Here is a 26,767-nt window from a genome sequence, read left to right as displayed (position 1 = left end):
TCCAAGCGAGGTGGGCTTTATTTCAGGAAAAAGAGCTAACTGAATAAGTGTTCATAAATGATGATGATGATAATGACCACTGAGCGCTTGATGATGATGATCGATGATCAGTGATGATTTCTTCTGTTTTTATTTTATTTTATTTTTTGCCATAGGACTGAAAACACTTTTGTTGCAATGGCCGGGTTCTCAGTCAGCCGTTTTTCACTGTGCGCCAAGTGCTCCGAGTCAGTGCACCCGGCCCGAACGACTAGACACTCAGTTTGATTTTCCTGTAAAACCTGACCCAGGAGAAAGGGCGAGACGGGATTCGAACCTAGACCCTCACGGAGAGTGTATTGGCAGACACACGGACGTGTCATTTTAAGTCCGTGGGCAGACATCAGTGATAAGCGTCTTAACCATTCTACCACTTCCTCACAAGCGGAGAAACAACTTGATGCACCCGGCCACACCACGACCTCCTGCGTTAAGCGGCAACCACGCTGGCTCACACATTCACCGTGCTCTAACACACACACACACACACACACACACACCTTTTATCAGTGTAACGGCTTTTAAGCTTTATCTTTGCCCGATGAATCGGAATTTTTTTTCGACTGCCGGTTTAACGAGTGTCACACACAGACACAGCCACACGCACCGACACACTGTTGTGTCATCCACCCACTCACGTATGACAGTATCAAACACACATCCTGCTCAAACTGAAGTAACAGGGAAAAAACAATCAGAACAAAACACAACAGCTTTGAACTTTCGATTCTGGTTCTGCCCTGCAAGTCTGGCTCGTCACGTGATCAACAATTTCGTCGTCGTTTGTGGCAAGGCAGGCTTCCGCTGCGGATTCAGCCATCCGAAATCAGACTTCATCTGGTTGTTTGTGTGTGGAAACTTTTCAAGAAGCCCAAAAATTGTTAGAAAAACACTGTTATGATCAGTATGTGGAAAATTCGCGAACTGACCGACAAGGTGTAAGTATATTTTGCTGTTGGCTTTAAGTCTGTAGGTGGAGGAGTTGCCCCCCTCGAGTTGTTGACAAGATGTCCGGTTCCTGTTTGACACGAGTACACGAAAGACGACTAAAACTTGATAAGGCGACCCACTTTATGCTAGGTCTCAGAATGAACTTAACAAGACACAGTGGTGGAAGGAATCGCTTATTCTTGCTGACCAAGCCTCAGGACCAAGAAAAGAAACTCATTGTCAGAACATTAAAAAATCTCTTCTGTCTTGAGGAACGAAAAGACTGCCCCTCCCATTTCTGATTTTGCGATTTTTGAAAAATTGTTTCCACGTAAACTGAAAACCCCATTTGGAAAAGATGTATAATTTCAACTACTCATGTAAATGTTAACCCCAGCTATTTCTCAAAACAACAACAACACAGTTACACACCCTTGAAAATTAGTTGGTTGCCGCTCTTAAACATTCGTTGGGTGCAGACCGTAAAAGCTTGTATGAATTTAACGGGTTTTTTTTTTTTCACTCATAAACTGACTTTTCCCTCAGAAACTGCTTTCTTCTATCAGCATCACTGTTCACACGCACACGTACGAACACACACACACACACACACACACACAGAGTGACACACACACACTGACACACACACACACACACACACATGCACACAAGCGTGCGCACACACACTCACGCACACGCACACATACACACACGGTAAAGATACATATTTGTGCACACAAGTACATACATGTACTTCACACATGTGCACAGAAAGGTCCCCCTCCCCTCCCATTTCCCCAGTTCATAATGGCACAGGCTGGACACACACACATTACACACCACACCACACCACACAGCACCACACACACACACACACACACACACACAGAGAAAATAGTGTCTGTGGGTGTATGTTTTTATCTATTTGTATGTTTTATTATTTTATAAACCCTGTTCAGTCTCAGAAGCAACAATGTTTTCCACCTTTTAGTTACATTGTTTTATGTTGGAATTACATGTTATACAGTACATAAACTTGTTTAGGAGGATACTAATAACTATTATTTATGAAATCAGCCAGTCTTTCCTCAGTTGTAAACTGAATTTTCTTCTGTAAATATTGACTGGTAGACCTGTTGATCGTTAACGTTTGTGGTGCGTAGTTTAATTTTTTGTTTATATTAATATTATGTAAGCATGGCAGTTGTCAAGTTGATATGGAAATGTATTTTTTTGTAAGGCCATAAAGATCTGAAAAAATACATGATAGTCAGTTGTGTCTGACCATGACCATCAAAACAGCAGGTGAGGCAGCTGCTGTCCTGAATATCTGGGCTAGGATTTTATTATAGTGGAGAGTTTCTTGCCCAAGTTACACCCCACTCTCTTGGCTAAGATGGCTGTAGAACAGTCAGCATTTGACTGGTGAATGGTGCCCAAAGGCCAACAACCCCCCAAAGCTGCAGCACTTAGAGTCAGCACCAGCTTGCCTCCAAGTTTGAGAGTCATTGTCCTTCATAAAAGACTGATCTGTAATTTGTGTAAATGAATTCCAATTGCAAACGGGATAAACCATTGATTATATAGTTCTCACTTTGCTGTGGGCCCAACCTTTAGCTGTAGGCTTATGTCAGTCTCTGATATAAGCGAAGTGTTGGGCCTAGAAGTTAGTGATTGCCTTCTGCCCAAGTCTCACAAGTAAAAAAGAACTTGAGTGGTATGTAAAATTACAAAAGGACAGTAATTAACACAGGTTATAAATGTAACAATAATATGTGAACTGTCTTTTAGCATTAAGCATTAAATGATTTGTTAGCATGAATAAGATGTGAAGATTGTTCATTGAATTATGAATATGATACATTACTGATCAGTTTTGAAAAAATACTTATACTTACTAGTAGTGACATTCACTGCGTCAGTGTTAATTCATCACACAGTATTTGGTTGCAATTTAAATTTTATTTAAAAGTATTTCATTTTGACAAATGAAAAAAACACATTTGTAATTCAAGTTCTGTTTTGTTTCTGTATTTTTTTTCATGTTTAAACCTAAGACAGGTCTCTCCCTGTCTCAAGTCTATCTCCCTCCCTCTCTCTCTTTCTTTTGGTCTGTGTGTGTGTGTGTGTGTGTGTGTGTGTGTGTGTGTGTGTGTGTGTGTGTGTGTGTGTGTGTGCTGATCATAATCTGAACATCTGGATAGATTCATGATTGACAAACTGGCCAGGCTTGTGGGTGTACACTATTTATATGTGTGTCATTGTCAGTTCAGTCACCAGCATTTGACTCTTTAATCAAGTTGTAAACACACATACTTGTAGTGTGATTTGCATTTTAGTACAAACTCTCCCTCTGAGTCTCTCTCCCTCTCTCTCATTCTCCCCCCCCCCCCCCCCCCCCCCCCAACACACAAACACACATTATTATCTTGAGCGAGAAACTCGGAGCTCTCTAGAGAATGACAGACTCAGAAGAGAAAGAAGCCATATCAGTGCCTTTGTCAGTTTGCGTCAGTGTGTGTGTACCAGTGTGCTTATACTAGTTTTAGAATACTGTGAGTGTGTCAGTGTGAGTGTGAAAGTTCAAGTCCAACCCTACAGAATAAGACATTTTACGTTAAAACTTTTTTTGAGAGAACTTTTTTTTTTTTTTTTCCAACCCTGGCTCATGAATATTAAACAGTATCATGAGATTTGAGAGTGTATATGAATTTTAATGTACCCATGTGTCCTATTGAGAAAAACAGATGGAAAGATAGTAATCCATGCAAATCTTTAAACTAGATTGTTGAATTATATTTATAATCATCATTTGTGTTGTGCAGCACCAATGTTGTGATGAACTACTCCGAGGTGGAGACCAAAGTGAGAGAAGCGACCAACGACGACGCCTGGGGTCCCCATGGGCAGATCATGAAAGAGATAGCCCAGTACACCTTCACCTATGAACACTTCCCAGAAGTCATGGGCATGCTGTGGAAACGTATGTTCCATGAGAACAAGAAGAACTGGCGCAGAGTGTACAAAGTAAGTTGACCACTTTCGGGTTTCCACTGTTGTGCAGGAGGTGTCATTACAAGTTTACAACATTACAAGTATGGTTTATCTTGGCAGAAAGGACTTTAAGTCTTTATTGACTCTGCCAAAAACCCTGTCTGCAGAATCTGTTCTGTCAGTCTCTGTCTTGTAATTTTCACTAGCTATCAACTCGGTCTCATAGCCAAAGTGAGTCTTCTCATCCGACTGAGAGAGAAACCATTGGTTGCAGTCAGAAACTGTGCTTTTCCCTTGTTAGAACCAAGAACAAAGATCCCATAACTGTATTGTTGTGTGTGTTTGTGTGTGCTATTTTTCTCCCCATTTTTTTCTGCCTTCTTTTATTGCTTTTCAGTACATTCATGACTTCAGTGTTTTCAAGCGGAACTACCTTGTTTCTTGTTTTGTTGTTTGAAATCAAGTCATTGCCTGAATAAATATGCACATGGATCCTAGATTTTCTAAGATACAGACCTGAAATAGTTAATGGTGGTGACCTTGCATCCTCCGCCTGTATTCTCAACATAGGTGCACCACAAGGATGTGTTCTATCCCCACTGTTGTATTCATATAAACACACTGTGCAGCGCATAATGAATATAACATCATCGTTAAGTTTGCTGATGACACTATTATAAAAGGGCTGATTACAAACAGTGATGTGATGGTCGAGAAACAGGGAAGAAGTACTGGAACTTGTCAGCTGGTGTGATCAAAACAACTTGGAACTCAGTCAGTGTATCAAAAACAAAAGAACTTATTTTTTATTTTAAGTTGACCAAGTTTGACCCCTTACCACTTGTCATTAAAGTTTAAAGACAAGCAGATAGAGATCATCAGTGGATTTAGATTTCTCAGACTGATTTCTAATGCTTCGAAATGGGAGAAAATTCAGAAAAAAATAAAGTTACGAAAGCACCACACCACAGCACCTGTACTTTTCTTCAGCCCCTCGGAAGGTTTGGACTAAAAAAGAAATATTGGTTGCCTTCTACAGAGCTGTCATTGAAAGTATGTTAACCTTTGCTATTACTGTTTGGTACAGAAACATTTCCAAGGCATAAATCACAGCTCTGTACAGAATTGGAAAAACTGCTCCCAAGATTATCAGGTCTGACTTAGTACTGCCATCTCTAGAAGATATGCCACAAGCAGTTATCCAAAGCAATATCAATCAACCAGAATTAATCACATCGAGATGCATTTCTGGAAGATATACCACAAGCAGTTATTCAAAACAAAATCAATCAGCCAGAATTAATCACATTGAGATGCTCCCCTCAGGTCATCAGTACTGATGTATTAGGACCAAAACCAATTGCTTTGCCAATAGCTTCTTTCCTAAAGCAGTCAGTGAACCAACCCAAAATGTATAAAACTTTTTAAAAGTTGGTAGGTCCGGCTGCTATATAATGCTGTAAAACAGTGGCTGATGGACCATTATATTTTTTTCACTTTTCACTTAAGTCATAGCAAGTGCAAAACTGCATGCATCGGGTTGAAAAATATATCAGAAAATTAAACAACCTTAGTACTTTCCTCAGTGTTTTGTTTTTGCATGTGAGGGAGTGTTTGAGATTCTGAATGCCTGAAGTGGGATACCCTTCGCTCTCCAAACAGCCGCGCTGCAAAAGTTTGCCGATGTCTGCTTCTGGTCTGAAAGAGGATTTGTGACAAAAATAGGTTGCGGATATTTTGACTGTACTTTAGAACTGGATGAAAGGTATGATCAGCTGAACTGATTAATAGAACAAGAAGTGTAAACAAGAAAACAGTTAGATAAAGTGATGCATGCATTTGATTTAACTTCATGTTGGAAAAAAAAAACAACCTGAAAAATATCTGAAAGGATGAATTATTTTTAACATTAATCACTGAATGGTGCACATTATCCCCTATCGTCTTGAATCAAACATATTTTTTCATGTAATCATGTCAAAAGCAGTCATTTATCAATATATATATATATGATTAATATTTGCTGTTTTGTAAGTCTAAAGTCTTTCCTGAGCCTGTAAATTAAAATGTTTATGTAGGTCCATGCAATAGTTTTTGAGTTAGTCTTACAGTTACAGTTATTTTAGTACATGTAACAGTACCATCAAAACTGCAGGATCGGACATGCAGAAAATAAAAAGATTTTTATAAGCATTTTCCCATTTCAGTAACACTACCATCAAAACCTACAGGATTGGACACGCAGAAAATAAAAAAAAAGATAGCATTTCCCCAGATTTTATTACACTGGCATTCAGCCAGTAACATTAAACAGCCTACTGAAAAAATGGAGGTATTCTCTATACTGTATTAGTATGTATCATGTCTGAAGAGTTTTGACTATGGGATTGGGAATATATTATTGGTTGCAATTCTGCTTGGGCTCTAACATGCTATTTGGTGAGATTCCCAAATTTTTGGAAATTCAAAACTCAATACCTCAAAAAACTATTTGAGATATCACTTTTAGATTTGGTGTGGCTTCTTGATTGCACTCTTTCAGGCAAGCAAGTATTGTACCTTGTGGCATATGTCCAATTGCCAAGTGAGCATATATGTTGACATGCTCTGAGTGTGTGTGTGTGTCCGCGCCTGCATGTGTGTTTGGGCAAGTGGATACATACATATATGTATATATATGTCTTAACTGTTTAAGTATAAGATTTTTTATTTATTATTTTTATGTTTTGTATTTTTTATGTACTGCCCTCCCCCACCCCTCAATATTACTTGTGACCTCAGTACTCTTGGTAATATATATATATATATATATATATATATATATATATGTGTGTGTGTGTGTGTGTGTGTGTGTGTGTGTGTGTGTGTGTGTGTTTCTGTGCTATTCTATTTCTGTTTTTTGGTACCGGGTCTTATGTCAGAAACTGAGCTGTCAGTTTAGATAACAGAGGACAGATGTGTCAGCTAAAGAAAAAAAACAAAATGGAAATATACTGACCCTAAATACTGATGTATCTGTTATCATGACTGTGTATGTTACCTGATGAAGAAGCAGCAGTTGCTTGCTTTGGTTTGCTTTTTGTTGCTTATTATTTTCATTACTTAGTTTTCTTTTAGTTTTAAATAAAGCCATTCTCTTTCACAGTATTTTTTTTTTCTCTTTCTCTCTTTGGTTTGTTCAAAGAACTGGACGGAGAATGTTGACAACTAGTGAGAGTGATTGGAACTTAAAAGAGATAGTATTAACTATGCTTTGGTCAGAAAACATGTTCCTTTTTAATTCTGTTTCATTGTTTGATTATCTGTATGATGGTTATGTCAGAGGTATGTGTCAGTGTGTGTGATTCATTTGTATGATGATCTATTTAGAAAACAAGTTTTGAAATGATTATGATTTATATATATGGATAAAACATCTTGAGCTCTTGATTTAAGTAAGAGATAGGATTGTGGAACAGGCAACAGCACAACTTGAAATTGTCAGATATTGTGTTTTGTAATTGGTCAGCAGATTTTATTATTATTATTTAAATTATTATTATTATTATTATTATTTTTATTAAAGGCTTACCCATTTACATTCTTTAGAAGTATGGTGATCAGATGCGTACACAGATACAGCCTTCAGAAGTATGGTGGCAGACTTTATATTTTTCATCATTTAGTTAGTTATTCACTGATGCAAATATTGTATGCTAATTGCTATAGACTAATATAGTGTATTGCTTGATGATAATGATATAAAATAAAACTGTCACAGTTAAGTAATGAAACTATTATTGCATGAACTTTCAGAATTATTAAATGAATGCATTAGTTTAATTTGACATATTATTTGTGTGGTAAATGTTTATATAACATTGGTATCAGTAGATTTGGTGGAGTCAGACTTTTTAATATTAATAGTATGGCACATGATTAGTTTATTACATCAGGTACTGCTCAGCTTTGTTGATTCTAATCTCTGAAAGTTATGATTTGTTTTTTTTACAGTCTTTGCTCCTGTTGTCCTACTTGGTAAAGAACGGGTCAGAGCGTGTTGTCACAAGTGCCAGGGAACATATCTATGACCTGAGAGGGCTGGAGAACTATTCCTTCACAGATGAAAATGGCAAAGATCAAGGACTCAATGGTATTTTTCAGCATGTTGTTATTTAGTCATTCAACATATCTTCCATTTATTGAATTTGTAGCACTAATGATTTCCATGTTCTTGACTGTGAGTTCTGTATTATTTCCTGAAAGTTGTTTCAAATGTGGTAGAGAATGAACTGGTGACAGTAAAAAGTGAATGAAATGCTAATACTGTCTAGTGACTTGAAATATCAGTTTAAACATTGTATTATGTAAAAAGCCTTTTGGGATAGATTATTGGGTAGACAATGTGTTGTTTCTTTTAAAAGTGATATATAAGAAAAATGATAGTACAGTGAAGAAAAACTGTCTGTGTAAAGTAATTTGAAAATATTGTATCAAATGAATAGAAATCTGTATAAATCCATAGAAGTATAATGACAGAAAAATAGTTGAAAGTGTAGCATAACAAAGTAAGATTTTATGCAAAAAGTATTGCAGAAGTGTTACATAGTGATGCAGGAAATCAAGTGAAAGTAAAAAATATAGAAGATACAGTACGGTATGTCCAGTTATGAGTCAGCAGTTTTAAGGCATTGAATATTAATCAAAATAAGCAAAGAATTACATACAGTTATGAAGAAGGTAAGGAAAGTGAATTACATACAGTTACAAAGAAGGTAAGGAAAGTATTATACATGTATACAAATGGTGACAAAGACAGTAATATGAAAATACTGTGTGTAATGCCCTAAACATAAAAAAATAATGTAACATTATTCATTTTATTGCCTCCAAATGGAGTTTTGGCAAACCAGAAATAATGTGAAAGAACTGTATTATATAGATAAGATAGAAAATATGGAGATATTATATAGGTGAAATTAAAGCATAGTGTCATAATGAGTGTGTAAAAAATGAAAGCACTGCTAATAGATGGCATTGAAAGGTGTGGTCCTTCTGTTCACAGTGAGACACAAAGTGAAGGAACTGCTGGATTTCATCCAGGACGACGACAGACTGAGGGATGAGAGGAAGAAAGCCAAGAAGAACAAAGACAAGTTTGTTGGGGTGTCCAGTGATGTGCAGGGGGGAGGAGGCTTCAGATACAGTGAGTGGACGAAGACATTCTTGTGGACTAGGCTGAATAAGATGACTGTGGTATAGCGTACTGGTGTCTAAGATATAGAGAGTTTTTGTGTGTTGGTATGTGTGTTAGTGTTAGTGTGTGTTAGTTTTAGTGTGTGTGTGTGTGTGTGTGTGTGGTGTGTGTGTGTGTGTGTGTTGAGCAATTCTGTGATGGTGAACGAATTGAGTCAATAATGCAGCTCCTAAATGTTGGAGCTTTCTTGTATTTAGGGGTTAACTGACATGTCCTTCTTTAAAAAAAAACCCAACTTTTAAGTTACTGCTAATTTACTGTCACAGATAAAATAACATGTTATTTGTGAGGAATAAATGGCTATTTATTGTTCATCAAAAGAACGAGTCACTTTTTCTTTTAATGACTACTTTGGAGGTAAAAAGAACCAACCACTTTAAAAACACCAATAAATGTTTGTTACATTGCAGAAAATAAAACTTTTTTTTTTCTTTTTCTTTTTACAGTACACATAATTGACCGGTCACACTTTTGTTTTTGAATAGGTGACAGATATGACGAGGAACCAACCACTTAGACAAAACAATAAATGTTTGTTACAGTACAGAAATAAACCTTTTTTTTCCCCCTTTTAACTGTATACAGAATTGACGGATCACACTTTTGTTTTTAAACAGGTGACAGATATGAGGAGGGTCCAAGAGGAACTCGTGGTGGCATGAACGAGATTGATGACTGGAATGACGGGAAGAAGTCGGTGGTTGGGGAAGCATTTGACAAAGCCAAGGACCTGTGGAACCGAGCTTCTGGCCGCCGTGGCCCTGATAAGTATGACTAGTACGTTGGTTTGCATGGTGCAGTGTCTCTTTCCCTGCCTGCCAGTCTGCCTGCCTGCCAGCCTGCCTACCTGTGTTGTGGTGCTGCACATCTGTTCTTTTTCTCTCTTCCACATTTACGTAGCACCCACTTTTTTGGTTACTTGTGGATATGGAGTCATTTTTTGTACTGGAATGATCTTGTCTGTGTGTGTTCGGGAAAAAAAAGAAAAGGAAAAAAGCTGTAGTATATTTACTGGAGTTATAATTTGTGAGAAATATTTTATGGAAAACGTTTGTGTACAGACTGTATGTGTTTTTGTGTCATTGGCTTTGTTTTCCAACAGTTTGGGTGTTTATTATTTTGGAGTCAGTAAGCTAAAGAGAGGATTAACAAAGAATTTCCAAATCTATTCAGAACTATTTTTTGTATGTTGACTGTAAAATTAAACCTGTGTGTAGATTTCAGCAGCATAAAAAATTTCAACAACAACAACAACAAAAAACAAACAAGATTAAAGATGCAGATTTGAATTTTACATTTGAAATGCAGTTACTCTTACAGTATCGGTATTAGGCTTTCCAGTAGGCCAAACAGTTTGGCTTCACCCAGTGTTTGACATGACCAGGCTTTCTCTTCCTTCTTCCTCTTCTCATAAACTAGGTGGAGTAGTTCTTTAAATGGTGTCACCAAGGTGGGCAATCTGGACCATGTTACATCTCACTCAGCTAAATAAACATGGCTGGCCGAGTGCAGCTCTCTTTGCTGTCCTCTCCAGCATAGAGTTGTTTCATGGATAAATCAGTCTTTTTTTCTGATATTGCTGCTGCTTGAAACAAAAAAAGGGGGAATGAAGCATTTTTAATAATAGTCATACTGTTTATATATATAATTTTAAGAAGGAATAGTCATTGTACTTTGTAGTGGCTGGATGTACACTGAAACATTTAACCCTTTCGCTGCCAGGAAAATAAGATTTAAGTGAAATCTATTTGCCAGGGTTTTTTCCACAAAAAACAGGTATAAATTTTCAAAAAATTCTGTGCTCTTTGTTATTGGAGAAAGACCCATAAAAGTATACATTTTCTGAAAGGTAAATGAATAAAGAACACAAAACACATGATGTTTTCCTATTTTATATATTTTTTAGTGACATGCTGTTGTTTTGAAATCAGTTTTTTGTTTTTTGTCACATTTTCAACTTGTTCATTACAAACATTAGTCAGGTAATTTGCACTAAACTATCATATTTTCTGGACAAATGGATTTCTGCACACACAAAATCATACTAGAACAACCACAATAAAAAAAAAGAAAAAAAATAAAAAAAAAAGAGATAGATACACAATGCATTGTGACTTCTCCAAGTGATAATGTAGATGAGGGGCCATGCCCCCTCAGTCTCCACCCCCTCCTCTTCACCCCTCTCACACGGTCACTTTATCCAGTTCTCATCAGACCGCATTGGCTGAGTGCCAAGAAAATCACTCACACTGTGACCTGCTAATAATTCAGTCACTTTCTGTTGTCTGCTAAGGTTTGCACAGCCGGTATCACTCACTGATAGTCGTATCTTGGCCACTCTCTTGATTGCTCCCTTTATTTTCTATCAAATCGTCCTATAAATGTTCATCACAGTCTTCTTCGAATTTATGTTTCAATTCTTTCTGAGCATCAGCTAAAGAAAGCAATCTTGGTTGATTTAGTTCGCTACGATCGCATGTCTTGAGCACGGCGTCAGTCCAACATTTTGTTGAGCGAGCGAGGAGAGGAGCCAGGCAAACACTGGGACAGTAACCCAACCAAAACGTTCAAATAAAGGACTGCCTCATTACGTAGACGGGGTTTCTAGCTATGAATAGAATCTAGAAAGATTCCCCAAGCTAAAGTTACCAGCATTTTTGTCAACGAACTGAATGCAAAGCAGGGAAAAGTCAGAATATTTTGATGACGAGTTATCTTGTCATTGTGGCAGCGAAGCGTACATGCTTGCCATGACGAGTTATCTCGTCATATAGGTAGCCTAGGGGTTAAGAAAGGAAAGTGTTGAATGACTGGGTTTTGGATTATTCAGTATAAAGCTTGGAAAATAGTATGGTAGCATTTATAGACACGAATGAACAGAATGTCTTGCATGACTTAATTGGTGTAATGCGCTAGAAATTCTTAGTGGCTTTGTGATAAAATAAAATGTAGTATCAGCTTATATATGTGAAGTTATTATGAAAGTGAGGGATGTGTTTCATGGTGCAGTATATTTTTATGTAAAATATGGTATGGTGTTTGAGCTTTCCTTGTGTTGGATGTTAATGGATATGTGCTTTTAGTTCAATGCACTCTTCTATTAGTATTAGTCTGTATTGTTTTTGAAGGTTTTTGTTTGTTTGTTTGAATGATAAAAACACATTTATATCAATATATGCACATGGTATTTGAGTTTTTCTGAAAGGACATGTACTCACTTAGACATGCTGTGGCTTTTGTTTATTCAGTTATCATCTTTGTTTTCTTTTGTGGGGATCAATTCATGACATGGAGCATGTTTTTAAACAAGATGGGCAGAGATGGAGGAGAGGGGGTGGGGGATGGAGGGATAGAAAGTTCCGCAGAACACCCATCACCAAACAAACAGAAAACAAATATCTGTATTTGTACCTGTAAAGATAATTGATTTGATGGATGGAATTTCTTTTATTAATACTTCCACTTCTCATGCTGTCATACTTTTACTTCAGAAAGTATTTTCTGTCTCTCAGTTTTATTATTATTCCTACTTCTTTCCTTGCTGGACCTTCTATATGTATAGTCATTCCTGTCTTTTGAATGTATTTGCACTTCCCTTACTGTCTTTGACTTTCCCTGTAGAAAATTATTTGTTTCCCGGGTTTGTCAGTACTCAGTTTCTCTGTCCATATTTTCCCAACAGAAAATGGTTTCTTGTCTCCTTTGTTTATTCTCCACATTACCATGTCCATAGTTTCCCTACAGAAAGGTATTTCTGTATCCTGAGTCTGTTTATATCCACACTACTGTCCATGATTTCCCTACAGAAAAGTATTTGTCTCCGAGTAAGTTACTGCTGTCTTTCATGCCGCTCTCTGTGTATTGTTGTTTTGTTCATATGATTGTGTTCCTCCCCCCTGTTGGTGTACCTGCAGTGATTTTTCTCCACTGCAGTTTGTGTTGTTGTTGTCCTGCCCTGTGACTTCCCTTCCACTGTCTGACCATTGTGCTGGTCCATCCTGGCCTGCATTGCCAGGCACTTCTAGTTGTGATCATGAGTTAATGCCTCTTTGAAGTCTGCACCAGCATGTGTTCTGTCTTTGCTAAAAGATCTCATTAACTTTGATTTTGTAAGTTTGAATTGATCGGTTGCAGCAAAGACAGCAACCAGAAGCAAACTGTGTTTTCATATTGTGGACATGGCTCTTTCAGTGTAACGTGTGCTTTCAAATTGTGGATGTGACTCTTTCAGTGTAATGTGTGTTTTCATATTGCGGACGTGGCTCTTTCAGTGTAATGTGTGTTTTCAAATTGTGGATATCACTCTTTCAGTGTAATGTGTGTTTTCAAATTGTGGACTTGACTCTTTCAGTGTAATGTGTGTTTTCAAATTGTGAATACGACTCTTTCAGTGTAATGTGTGTTTTCAAATTGTGGACATGACTTTTTCAGTGTAATTTGTGTTTTCAAATTGTGGACATGACTTCCAGTGTAATGTGTGTTTTCAAATTGTGGACATGACTTTTTCAGTGTAATGTGTGTTTTCAAATTGTGGACATGACTTTTTCAGTGTAATGTGTGTTTTCATATTGTGGACATGACTTCCAGTGTAATGTGTGTTTTCAAATAGTGTATGTGACTCTTTCAGTGTAACATGTGTTTTCAAATTGTGGATGTAACTCTTTCAGTGTAATGTGTGTTTTCAAATTGTGGACATGACTTTTTCAGTGTAATGTGTGTTTTCAAATTGTGGACATGACTTTTTCAGTGTAATGTGTGTTTTCAAATTGTGGACATGACTTCCAGTGTAATGTGTGTTTTCAAATAGTGTATGTGACTCTTTCAGTGTAATGTGTGTTTTCAAATTGTGGATGTAACTCTTTCAGTGTAATGTGTGTTTTCAAATTGTGGATGTGACTCTTTCAGTGTAATGTGTGTTTTCAAATTGTGGATGTCACTCTTTCAGTGTAATGTGTGTTTTCAAATTGTGGACTTGACTCTTTCAGTGTAATGTGTGTTTTCAAATTGTGAATACGACTCTTTCAGTGTAATGTGTGTTTTCAAATTGTGGACATGACTTTTTCAGTGTAATTTGTGTTTTCAAATTGTGGACATGACTTCCAGTGTAATGTGTGTTTTCAAATTGTGGACATGACTTTTTCAGTGTAATGTGTGTTTTCAAATTGTGGACATGACTTTTTCAGTGTAATGTATATGTTTTCAAATTGTAGACATGACTTCCAGTGTAATGTGTGTTTTCAAATAGTGTATGTGACTCTTTCAGTGTAATGTGTGTTTTCAAATTGTGGACATGACTTTTTCAGTGTAATGTATATGTTTTCAAATTGTAGACATGACTTCCAGTGTAATGTGTGTTTTCAAATAGTGTATGTGACTCTTTCAGTGTAACATGTGTTTTCAAATTGTGGATGTAACTCTTTCAGTGTAATGTGTGTTTTCAAATTGTGGATGTGACCCTTTCAATGTCTGTATCTGTGTTCAGAGAACATTGCTGTCTTCTGTCAAGAGTATTGTGTAGATAAAAATTATGAATGCAGCATGTTTTAACAAAATGCATTTCACATACATATTGCGCGGTCACTTTGTCATAAACGTATTTGTGATCAATGTGTTCTGTGAGTGTGACCTTGGATAGAATGTAGATGTTGGAAGTGGCAACATTTAACTATATTTTAAAACAATTATATGTGATCAAATGCAGAATTACAAAAATATATTTCATCCATATTATTGTTGAGAGTTATTGCTTTTAGTTTGACTAAATGACAGAGATGTGCTCACTATCCTGTTTACCTGTTTCAGTGAAGATGATAATGACAATGACTTCAAAGAGTACCGCGGCAGAGACAAGGACTTCTATGACGGTGATTGGAGCCGTGGCAGCAGAGACAGTGGGAGAAGTCGTGACTCAGACAATGAATTTGGTGATCGTGAGCGCCGGCGAGATCGTCAGTTCAAGGATGAGTTCAGAGACAATGATGAATACACCTCCGTTGAACAGACACAGACAACGCGCACAGAGAAAATTGTGACCAATCGGCGCACCCGCTCTGTGGGCAAGAAGCTGGACTTGGCTGGAGCTGTGTCTGTGTTGGACACTGAAACGGGCACAAAGGTAATGAATTGTAATTGGAAGTTAATTGGATTGCTGAAATAACAATTAAAGAAAATTGCTCAGTCGCAGAAATGATGATTAATGTCTTGTACCTATGTTCTGTAGACATCTTTTGTATTTATGTTCTGTAGAGAAGTATAGAATTGTGAAAAAAGGTTTTGTATTTTTTCCAGATATACTTTTTAGTGCTGATCAGTATTGGCTTTTTTTTTTTGTTTTGTTTTTTCATAAGATTTAAAGCTACTGTACTTGCTATTGCTTGATATGTGATGTACCAGGTACAGTATAGAGGACACACGCACACGCACACGCACACAAGTCATGAAATGAACAAATGATGAAAAGAAAGGGGAGAAAAGTAAGTGAAACACACAAAGGTTTTTTTCTCAAGGGGTTGTTAGGTGATCAGTTTTTGTTGAAGAGAGGTGATAGATATTTAGCGGAGAAGTAAATAAAAACTGAGAAGCATTTTAATTTTTGTTTTTAATGTCAGTTTCCTAGTAGTGGTTACACAGCCTTTCATCATTTAAAATTTGCTTTTGGCAGTTCAATTTCATTTGGGCAAGTGGAAGTACTGAAAAGTTTCAGTGAAATAAAAATGGCTCAGAATATTGTATTGTATTGTCAGGTCAGTTGTATTGTTTGGTCAGACAGATTGTAGTCTTTGACTGGTGAAAGACAATGTCTACATGAAACCAGATTTAACAGGATGGTATGATCTCTTTACCCACTTGCTCACTCTGTTTAACAGTGTCTGCTTTTTTTCTCATTTTTTAGAATTGGTTAATGTTATATGCTTGTGTGACTTTGTGTGACCTTGGATAAATGTGTGAATGTGTGCTAGTTTGCTGAGCGTGGGCCATGTTTGTTCCCATATTATGTAAGTTATTTGGCTTCTGGATATCTTTCATTTCATGTTAATGTTCTACACAGACCTGGGGTAGGCTTTCAAGGCCCATTCAGTGCATTAAGTCAGGCATCTGTGGCTTGTTTGTATGAAATATAGTTTTTTTTATTGCAGATGTTGTTTATCATACGTAGATCATTCTGTACACATTAACACTTTGAAATTGAACCTAAAACTGTTTTAATACTTTTTAAAAAACCCTATTTCTCTTTCATTCTCTCTGTGTGTCTCTGTCTCTGTCTCTGTCTCTTGTAATATCTACATTTATCCTGTCCATCTTTACCTGTGTCCTCTGTCGCTGCCTTGTATAACAGGTGTTGTGTTTGTCCTGTCGAACAGAGTCAGACAGGTGAGTCCGGTGGGTCCAGCCTGATTGACATGGGCCCATCAGGACAGAGCAATGGCAGTGACTTTGCCGATTTCTCCGCCTTTCAGAGTACTGGCGATGATTTTGACCCAAGAGGGTCAGGAAGTTTGCAAGGTGAGAGTGAATTTTGTTGAATGTATAATGTGCATAACTATGTATGTGAATGTATGTAAATGAAATAAATTTAACACAAGGAAGAAAAAAAAACTGATTGAATTAAAATGTTTGACCTTTGACATTGTGCTTGCAGTTGAGCTGACTGCACACGGCTATATCAGCACGGCATTGATTTAAAAAAAAAAGTGGGGTGGGGTGGGGTGGGGGGGGTACTAAAGAGCATGTCTGTGACTGAAATAAAGTGGGAGAGTTAGTAATGAGAAATGAGTTTTTATCAGTCTCTGTTCATGTGTTTTTGGTTTTGTGTCTGTGTGTGTGTGTGAGAAATGAGTTTATCAGTCTCTGTTCATGTGTTTTTAGTTTTGTGTCTGTGTGTGTGTGTGTGTGTGTGTGTGTGTGTGCGTGCGTGTGTGTTGTTAAAATTTTTTTTCTATAGATGCAGAACTTAATATTTTTCATGCTGAACTACTCTTGAAGTAATAAGTCAGCAATGATCAAAAAAAGTCCAAGACTTGAATGTAATAAGAAAGAGAGAATCTTGTTGTCTTTCAGAATATGCTTTGCTGTTTCAGTTGTGTGTATGTGTGTGTGTGTGTGTGTGTGTGTGTGTGTGTGTGTCTCCCAAGAGAAAGAGTGGTCTCTCACTGTGCTGTTTCAAGGAAGTGTGTGTTTGTGTGTGTGTGTGTGTGTGTGTGTGTGTGTTCAAGAGAGAGAATGGTCTCTGACAGGTCCTGTAGCAGACTGGATAGTGGTAGTTATTTTCCTTTGTGTATCCTTTGTGCAGGCTCAGCTAGTAACAATGAATTTGGAGACTTTGGCCAGTTCCAAAGCGGCAATGCTGCTTCACCTACAGGGTATGTTTTATATTATTTTTTTTTATAGATTTTATTTTAGACACAAACTAGCCTGAAGTAAAGTTTTGTTTGGCTTGTTGATCATAATTGGTTGCTGTGGACTGTCAGATTCAATGAATTCATGTCCTTTCCTTGATATACTGACTTTTAATTTCTGCAGATCTGAGCCAGTGAAGTTGAAGACCCCCTTCCCCCTTGCTTTTCTTTGTTTGCCTGGTGCTCGTGTTCATAGTAGTGCAGTTAACATCTTAGTTTTCTGGTACATGGTATCTGATGGTATTCATATGGGTGAAACATATTTTGATTGGAATCTTTGTTATTAACAGCAAAATGTATTCTGTTATTAGTGTTAAAAGTTTATCAGTATCAATAGGTTTACAGAACTGACAAAGGCTAGACTCAGGTTGGGTTCGTGACACTGATATCTGAATAATTTTGCATAAAAAATCATGCATACATAATTTTGTTGCCCTGATCTACATTGTTCTTTTTTTTTTAGATAGTGCTACACATATATTTATTGCAGAAAACATGACATAACAAAACTAACAGCAGCAACAGCAACAACAAAACACAATGAAAAACAACCAAAAAAAACGAAGATAAAAGAAACATCCAAATAGGAGAGAGAGAATGACAAAGCCTCCATGCATAATTCTTTTTCTGTGAGTTTTCTATTCTGGACAACATCTTTGCAATTTTATCATGTTTAGCAAGTGCTCTTACAAACCCTAGTGTGGGTTGTTATGTTGTGTGTCAGTCTTGCTCACACACACCTGGTCCTATAGAAATCCACTCTGTCAGTAGTAGAAGTGGTTTTCATTCACTTTGTGGTGTGTTCAGCGCCCAGTCCTGTAGAAATCCACTCTGTCAGTAGTAGAAGTGGTTTTCATTCACTTTATGTGGTGCATCCAACGCCCAGTCCCTGTAGAAATCCACTCTGTCAGCAGTAGAAGTGGTTTTCATTCACTTTATGTGGTGTGTCCAACGCCCAGTCCTATAGAAATCCACTCTGTCAGTAGTAGAAGTGGTTTTCATTCACTTTATGTGGTGTGTCCAACGCCCAGTCCCTGTAGAAATCCACTCTGTCAGTAGTAGAAGTGGTTTTCATTCACTCTGTGTGGTGTGTCCAACGCCCAGTCCTGTAGAAATCCACTCTGTCAGTAGTAGAAGTGGTTTTCATTCACTTTATGTGGTGTGTCCAACGCCCAGTCCTGTAGAAATCCACTCTGTCAGTAGTAGAAGTGGTTTTCATTCACTTTATGTGTGTATCCAACGCCCAGTCCTGTAGAAATCCACTCTGTCAGTAGTAGAAGTGGGTTTCATTCACTTTATGTGGTGTACCCAACGCCCAGTCCTGTAGAAATCCACTCTGTCAGTAGTAGAAGTGGTTTTCATTCACTTTATGTGGTGCATCCAACGCCCAGTCCTGTAGAAATCCACTCTGTCAGTAGTAGAAGTGGTTTTCATTCACTTTATGTGGTGCATCCAACGCCCAGTCCTGTAGAAATCCACTCTGTCAGTAGTAGAAGTGATTTTCATTCACTTTATGTGGTGTGTCCAACGCCCAGTCCTGTAGAAATCCACTCTGTCAGTAGTAGAAGTGATTTTCATTCACTTTATGTGGTGTGTCCAACGCCCAGTCCTGTAGAAATCCACTCTGTCAGTGGTAGAAGTGGTTTTCATTCACTTTATGTGGTGTGTCCAACGCCCAGTCCTGTAGAAATCCACTCTGTCAGTGGTAGAAGTGGTTTTCATTCACTTTTTTTGGTCTACCCAACAGGAGCCAAGGCTTTGCGGACTTTACTCAGTTCAGCACTGCCCCCCACCGCATCATCAGCACCAGGGGCAGGGCAGTCAGTGGCTCCTGGCGGCTCGGGTGACCTGTTTGACGTGTTTGCCTCCCCTGCCCCTGCCTCTGCCTCTGCCACCCCTGCTGCCAGCAGCAACATGAGTATGAACATGACGGCCACCAACCAGGTGTCCATGTCTGCCGGCATGACCATGCCCATGGGGGTCAGTACAGCTGGTGCTGTCTTGTCTGTCTGTCATGTCCGCCTGTCTGTGTTCTGTCCACCTGCCTGTCTGTGTTCTGTCCACCTGCCTGTCTGTGTTCTGTCCACCTGCCTGTCTGTGTTCTGTCCACCTACCTGTCTGTGTTCTGTCCACCTGTCTGTCCTGTCCACCTCTGTGTCCACCTCTCTGTCTGTCTGTCCTGTCCACCTGTCTGTTCTGTCCACTTGTCTGTGTTCTGTCCACCTACCTGTCTGTCCTGTCCACCTGTCTGTCAGTCTGTCTGTCCTGTTCATCTGTCTCTCTGTTGGTCTGTCCAGCCAGCCTGTTTGTTGTTCTGTCTGTCAGCCAGTCTGTCATGTCCATCTGTTTGTCTGTGGGTCGGTCATTGGTCTATCAGCTCCCTTCATCAGGATTGGGTTGCACAAGTGATTGAAGCAGTTTTGAGTTTATTTTTGTTGTTGTTGCTGTTGATTGATTTGTAATTGTAACATACTTGTAAATGTGTAACTTGTAATTTTTGATGTATGATTATAGCATATTACATTCCATCTGACTTTTTAAACCATTTTTAATGATAAATGTTTCTTTTGAATGTTTAAAAACACAATATGATGTCTCACATGAAATGATAAAAAATTTTAACTTGAGTTGTTTAGTGTTGAGAATTTTCCTAAGTCTTGGCTAATTTCATACAAATTTTGGAAATTTCTTACTGCTAAGCAAACTTAGCACTACTAAGAATTGCTTGTGCAGCTGGGGCCTGGAGAATGGGCAGTTAGTCACTTAGTCTTGAGGGGTAGAGATAGCATTGACAGTGGACTGAAGAGCATGTATGGTGCTTTTGTTGTTGTTGTTGCGTTGGTTACTGTAGACTGACCAGAATGTGTTTTTGTGGTTTTTGTAGTTGAGTTGGTTAGTAATAAAAAGTATAGACATTAGATTGAAGAGAATGTGTCTTTTGTGTTTTTTGTTGTTGTATTTGTTGAATTGGTCAAGTATTGGCTGTAGATTGAAGAGAATGTGTTTTTAATGGGTGCAAGCGCAAAGTTGGCACAGTGTCAAGTGAATCTTTCCACTGACTGTTGTTTTGTCATCAGTTGGCAGTCCTCATATTCGAGTCAGGTGTAAACCTGGGTAATCTCTTGTGGATAAGTTTCATTTGTTCAGAAAAGAGGCCATATCATATATATGTTTGGAAATATTAATAGAGCCTGAAGAGAAATATATTTGGCTAATAAAAGCAATAAATCTGGCAGACACAGAGTTGAAGTTAAATGTCCCTTAGCCTTTAAAGACCAGCTAGGCAGTGAATTCATAATCATATTTATTACTGTTTTCACTACACATACTTAACCGTGACCCACTAGTGCAGACTCTGGGAGTCCGATGTTTTTAGGGCTTGGCATTGGAAGGCAGTGCCCAGTCATCACCCTTTGCCATTTTAACCTACCCAAACCAAAGTTGGGTATGCATTCACACGTAGGTGGAATAAGGAAAATCAGAATACAGTGACTTTCCCAAAGACACAACACCTTGATGAAACAGGGCCTCAAACCATGATTCCTGGTGAAGATACTGGATCAGATTTCCAACATCTAACAGATTCTGCCACAGCACCTGTTTGATATGTGGAGTCAGCTCTATCAGTGAGTTTAAGTACAAGCAGTAGGGCTGGCCTCTCCAGGAAATAGTGGGGAAAATAGGTTTAAAATCAAAAGTACCTTAAGATGAAGATAAAAACGGTGTTTCAAGTCATAAACTCTTTGTCCCCCACAGACACCCCCACACCCCTCTCTCTCTCTTCACACCCACCCTCCTGTCCTTGCATCCCACACTCATCTTCCTCCCACCCCCCTCTGCTCCAACAAAACAGTGAGCAGAGCAGCAGTTTCCAGTCACTGAGATATGCTCACCTCTTCAGTACAGACTGCTGAGACTTGCCAGCACTTCCTCACCGCATCACTTGACAAAGAGTTTATGACTCGAAACATTGCTTTTATCTTCATCTTAAGGTACATTTGATTTTAAACCATCTTTTACCCTTTTTAACTTCGTTTTAAAAGGTCCAGCAGTCACCATTTTTTCATCTGTGGGAAAGATACCTGCAGTGTCAAAATATGTCTGATGTGAATGCATGTATGTGTATATATGTGTGTTTGTTTATGTGTGTGAGTGTGCATGTGTGTGTGCATGTGTGCCATCAGTGTTGGCATCAAGGTGAATTGTGTGTTACAGATGGGTCCAGTGGGTATGGGAATGCAAGGCACTATGCCTATGCAGGCCAACATGGCTCCTGGCATGATGCCTCAGGTATTCCCTCATCCATGGTTTTTTTGGTCTTATATTGTGTGTGACTGTGAGAGAGAGGGAGTGTGAGAGTGTGTGTGTGCGAGTGTGTGAGTGTGTGTGTGCATGCATGCGTGAATGTGTGTGTGTGTGTGTGTGTGTGTGTGTGCTGACATTGTAATGAATGACTGTTTGAAGTTAAGATAAAAACAGAGAGAATAACATCATAAGTAATCATTTACTTTCAAATCTGTAACATGCACTTGTCCCTTAATTTTAGGTAATTGCCCATGTGCAGTTTCCCTTGGTATTAATATAGAGATAGGAACAGAAAGATAATAGGAAAAAAATCTCTGTAGGCTCCTGTCCTGTCATTATTAACCCCCCCCTTTTTTTTATTAAAAAAACAACACACACACAAAAAACCTTAAAGAAAGAAAAAAAAGACAGACAGAAAAAAGGCTAGAAAAGCACCAGCATCCATTGGGGGGGGGGGGGGGGGGGAACACACTCTCTGTGTGTATTTGTTTTGTATTTGTATTTCTTTTTATCACAACAGATTTCTCTGTGTGAAATTCGCGCTGCTCTCCCCAGGGAGAGCGTGTCGCTACACTACAGCGTCACCCATTTTTTTGTATTTTTTCCTGCATGCAGGTTTTTTAAATTTTATTTGTTTTTCCTGTCTAAGTGGATTTTTTCTACATAATTTTGCCGGGAACAACCCTTTTGTTGCTGTGGGTTCTTTTATGTGCGGGAAGTGCATGCTGCACACAGGACCTCGGTATATCATCTCATCTGAATGACTAGTGTCCAGACCACCACTCAAGGTCTAGTGGAGGGGGAGAAAATACCGGCGACTGAGCCGTGATTCGAACCAGCGCGCTCAGATTCTCTCACTTCCAAGGCGGACGCCTTACCTCTAGGCCATCACTCCACTTATAGGACTTAAAGGAATAATGGTTCATTGTGTGGCTGGCAGTACTGCCTTTTTTTTTTTTTTTTTTTTTTTTTTTGTGCCCACCCTGCTTTCTTTTGAAATGGTTTGAAGTCATCTGCTTGGTATGTGTCAGTAGTTTTCCTGCTTTGAACATTCACTGTGGATGTGCATATATGCTTTTTTTTTTTTTTTTTTCAGAACCCACTCTCCCCTCCCACCCTCACCATGTCCTTGTCTTGATGTGGTGCTGTTCTTCTTCTTTTTATCAGTTATGATAACTTGTGTATGGATATGCTGTTGATGTTGAGGTATTCCAGTTAATATGCTTTTTTCGGAGTTCTTTAATTTGTTTCGGTGCAGGTGATAGTGATGTTTTGTAGCCAGTATTCTTGAGTTTGTTAGCGTGTTTTGAGTTTTTGTAGTAGCTGGATGTAGAGTAGGGAGTGTTTTTATTTTCCTACAGGGTTCAGGTATGGGTATGGCTGGTGTTATGGCTCCTATGACCCCCATGACCCCTGCCGCTAACATAGGATGGGGATTGACTCCACAGGTGGGACTTTTTTTTCATTTTGTTTCTGGTTTTGCTCCATCCATATTTCTCTCAGTATTTTCTGCACTGTCACTTATTTTGTTGTTTGTTTCTGTGTTTTTTCTGAATGTTTTGTTTGTTTTGTCTTATATTTACTTTATTTGGAGTGTTGCAATTCAAAGAGGTTACAAAAGTTTCATTCTATCCATTGATAGATTCACTTCAGAGTGTGTATTTTTTAGTTAGCTCTTTTGATTTTTAAGCATGTTATTTTTGTTCACTTTGTTTTTGCTTGTAAATGTAATCAGATGTATAATATGCACAACATATGAACACATATGTAATGTATGAAAAGACATGAAAATGTAGTACAGAAATTTTAATCATATATGTGCAGGTGTATGTTGGCATGGGCACACACACACACGTGCAGTGAAATCAGGCATTTGTTGAATTCTGTAGACATTTAAAATTAAAAAAAATAAATGATTGAATTATACTTAAGATTTGTTTTATCATGGTCTTGTGGGTGCTTGAATTTACTATCTTTTGTGCAGTTCTGGTGAAATATTGTGTGGAATTTCACTGTTATTTTTTGTTGCCTTTTCCCCTTCTTGTCTGTCTTTCGAACTGAAAAAAAAAACAAACCCAAAAAACCCAAAAAAACCGGATTGCAGTGAGAGTGCTGTGTTAGGTTCAGAGATTCGGGCAGCTTGTGTTTTCACATGATGTGAATGTGTACTGAACATTATTTTCATTTGAATGCTCTTGTCCTTCTTTAGCGCGAAAGTTTCTTTTGTTAAGTTCCTTGATATTTAGTTTTGTGTGATGTTTTGAAATTTTAAGGTGTGCCGTGACAGGTTCTGGCAGCTTTTGATTCACACTTAACTTTTTACTGCTTTTACTCTCCTATGACGCAAAGTGAAAGAATCAACAAGTAATACTGGTGGTGTTCTGCAGCACATATTTTCATAGCGATAGTGTACAGGCATTGAAATATGTTTAGATTTACACGTATGTCTTCATGAAAAATCACAGAAAGTAGGATTTCACAATTTTTCATTTGAATTTTTAAAAAAACCAAAAAAAAAAAAAAAACCAACAACAAACAAACAGAAAGAATTAAAGGTTGCAATCTAAAAAGCAAAAGTTTGGGTCATCAGAATGTTGCTATAAGTCTGTCTTGTTGATAATTCTGACATCTGTGTGTGTGTGTGTGTGTGTAATTATATTTATAGTTTTTTTTTCTGTTTGTTTTTTGTTTTTGATTTATTTTGTTTCCACAAGGTAGTAAAGGACAGTCCAGTTTTCTGGTTTTTTTTGTTTTTTTTTGTTTTGTTTCTACAAGGTAGTAAAGGAGAGTCCAGCGAAAGTCTAAATGCCCACATTGAGATTGAAATCACATTCCTTGATTTTTTTTTTTTTAAGAGCTAGATGACCTGTGCCGAGGACAAGAGCATTGGTGTTTTTTATGTACAAATTATTTTGTTGTGATTTTATAGAGGTTTGTTGTGGCGCTCAGGTTGGAGTGTGTGTGTTTATGTGACGGGTTTTGTCACAAATAATGTGGGTGCATTTAAAGAGATGGGAATTGCTCATATTCTCCCCCATTCAAATGTTCATTGCTTTCGTTAAACATATTGCTTATAATTTGTAAAATGTTCTGATTTGAAGTGTTTTAACAATCCCGAAGTAATGGTGGTGCAAAATTATTTGAGATTTTGATGTGATTTTGATGTGATTCTGGTTGATCAGTACCTTATTACAAAAGTAGTTGCTGTAATATCGTATACACATACACACCCCTTCTCCCCACAAAAGAGCTGTCTGTTTTTCAGAAAAAGTCATTGTTGATATCACAAGTGGTACATGAACTGTTGTTCTGAAAAAAGGGGGTGGAGCAGTTCCCATTTCTCTTGTGTGGTCGAAAGTGTAGATGTGATTGTGGACAATGGTTTCTTACCAGGCAGCTACTACTGTCGCTGTAACCTGTGCCACTGAGACAGTTGGTGACGATAGTTCAGTGGCCACTCCCAAGGTTTGTCCCTCTGGGCAGTGAGATTTACCCAACTCGCTGAGTGAACCCAACTTGTTGTTTTCTCCCTTGTTGGTGCATGATAGTTGGGCATCACACTGCTTTGTGCTTGAGGCTTAGGACCCCTTTTGGCGGAAAAACCTGCTTGCATATGATTGTTGTTCCTTTGGTGGCATCAGAATTGTAAGACAGGTTTGATTTTCAGAGGGAACATCCAAAATTTTAAAGGTAAACACATTTTCCTAAGGTAAAGGCTGTTTTATAAATGTCGACTGTCAATGATCTCTCACACATTGTGATGAGGCCATGGCTGGTTGTGTAACACACAGACATAAATCAGTTTTAAAAAAAACATCAACAATCAAACCAAACCAGCGATTGTGGAAGTTTGTCTTGCTGATGTTTTGTATTGAAAAATAAAACTTGGTTGTTTTAATGGTGCTTGTTTCCTTTTTTGTTTTTCTTTGACCCATTCCTGTGATGCTGAAGGAGGCTTGAATTAAAACATCACTGTAGTTGTTGTTCAGATTTGTGACAATTCTGATGCCCAGAGTAACGACTTGAGGACAAAGGGTTGTTTTCACATATATATGTGGGTTGTCAGTGGTTCTGGTTTTAGCATGCTTTATAACATAGATGTCATATAGTCAGTTACTGTTGAAGGTTGTGGTACATGCTGTACCAAACAGGTGGGTTGGTAGATATTGCATTTGGTATGTTTGCATTTTCTGGTACTTGCTGGTTTTGTGTTGTTTTACCGATAAAATGATACAAGAATACAGGTTCGTTGAACAGATTGAATATTAGAAAAAAGTAGCATTCCTGCTGCTGTTTGAAAGTGTGGGGACATGGTTTATGAACATGAGTGTGTCTGTATGCCAGTACTGGTGGTCTTATTTCTGTTCTGTCAATACTTGTGTATTTCCTGTACCTTACAAAACAAATTTTGTGATGGTGTCATGTTATCTTGTCTTGCTGATAACGTTGATTGATTCAATAATGATATTAACAGGGATGACAAACTTTATCTGTTACTTACTGATTGATTAAATGACATTAACAGGAATGTTAAGGACTTCTTCTTTGCTTTCTTTACTGATTCATGATTGATTAAAGCTTAACAGGCATATTAAAGATATGTTTTATATTTTAATGAATGATTGAATAACAAGATTAACAGGAATGTTGATTTGTTCATTGTTTTACTAAACAATTTGTCTATCCACTGTCATCATCTTTGAGTGGAGAAAATATCTGTGGAACAGATATTAAGTTTGTTTCAGGATTTCTTTAAAAATACCTGTGGAACTTCGTTTAAGTTTCAGGATTTCTTTCAGAATAGTTATGCGAGTATTGTTTTTAGCAGAAGTTTCTTGTTACCAGTGTAATGGGTACATGTGATGGT

At 37.9% G+C, this 26,767-nt stretch overlaps 1 protein-coding gene across 1 annotated transcript in view; it reads left to right on the top strand.

Annotated features, from left to right (window-relative positions):
- The first annotated feature begins 692 nt into the window (after positions 1–692).
- Positions 693–26,767, top strand: part of LOC143299028 (clathrin interactor 1-like) — a 49,435-nt gene continuing 23,360 nt past the window's right edge. Inside the window, 13 exon segments of the mRNA XM_076612113.1 lie at positions 693–977; positions 3,795–3,996; positions 7,957–8,095; positions 9,008–9,148; positions 9,817–9,976; positions 15,002–15,314; positions 16,561–16,702; positions 17,490–17,559; positions 19,343–19,418; positions 19,420–19,575; positions 21,811–21,885; positions 23,262–23,348; positions 25,294–25,365. Coding sequence (XP_076468228.1) covers positions 946–977; positions 3,795–3,996; positions 7,957–8,095; positions 9,008–9,148; positions 9,817–9,976; positions 15,002–15,314; positions 16,561–16,702; positions 17,490–17,559; positions 19,343–19,418; positions 19,420–19,575; positions 21,811–21,885; positions 23,262–23,348; positions 25,294–25,365 — 1,665 coding nt within the window. The 5' untranslated portion in view covers positions 693–945.

Source organism: Babylonia areolata, chromosome 2 (assembly GCF_041734735.1).
Source record: "Babylonia areolata isolate BAREFJ2019XMU chromosome 2, ASM4173473v1, whole genome shotgun sequence".
In the NCBI taxonomy this organism is placed as follows: domain Eukaryota; kingdom Metazoa; phylum Mollusca; class Gastropoda; order Neogastropoda; family Buccinidae; genus Babylonia; species Babylonia areolata.
The sequence above is the reverse complement of the archived record's forward strand: the minus strand, read 5'-3'. Positions and strand labels throughout refer to the sequence as shown.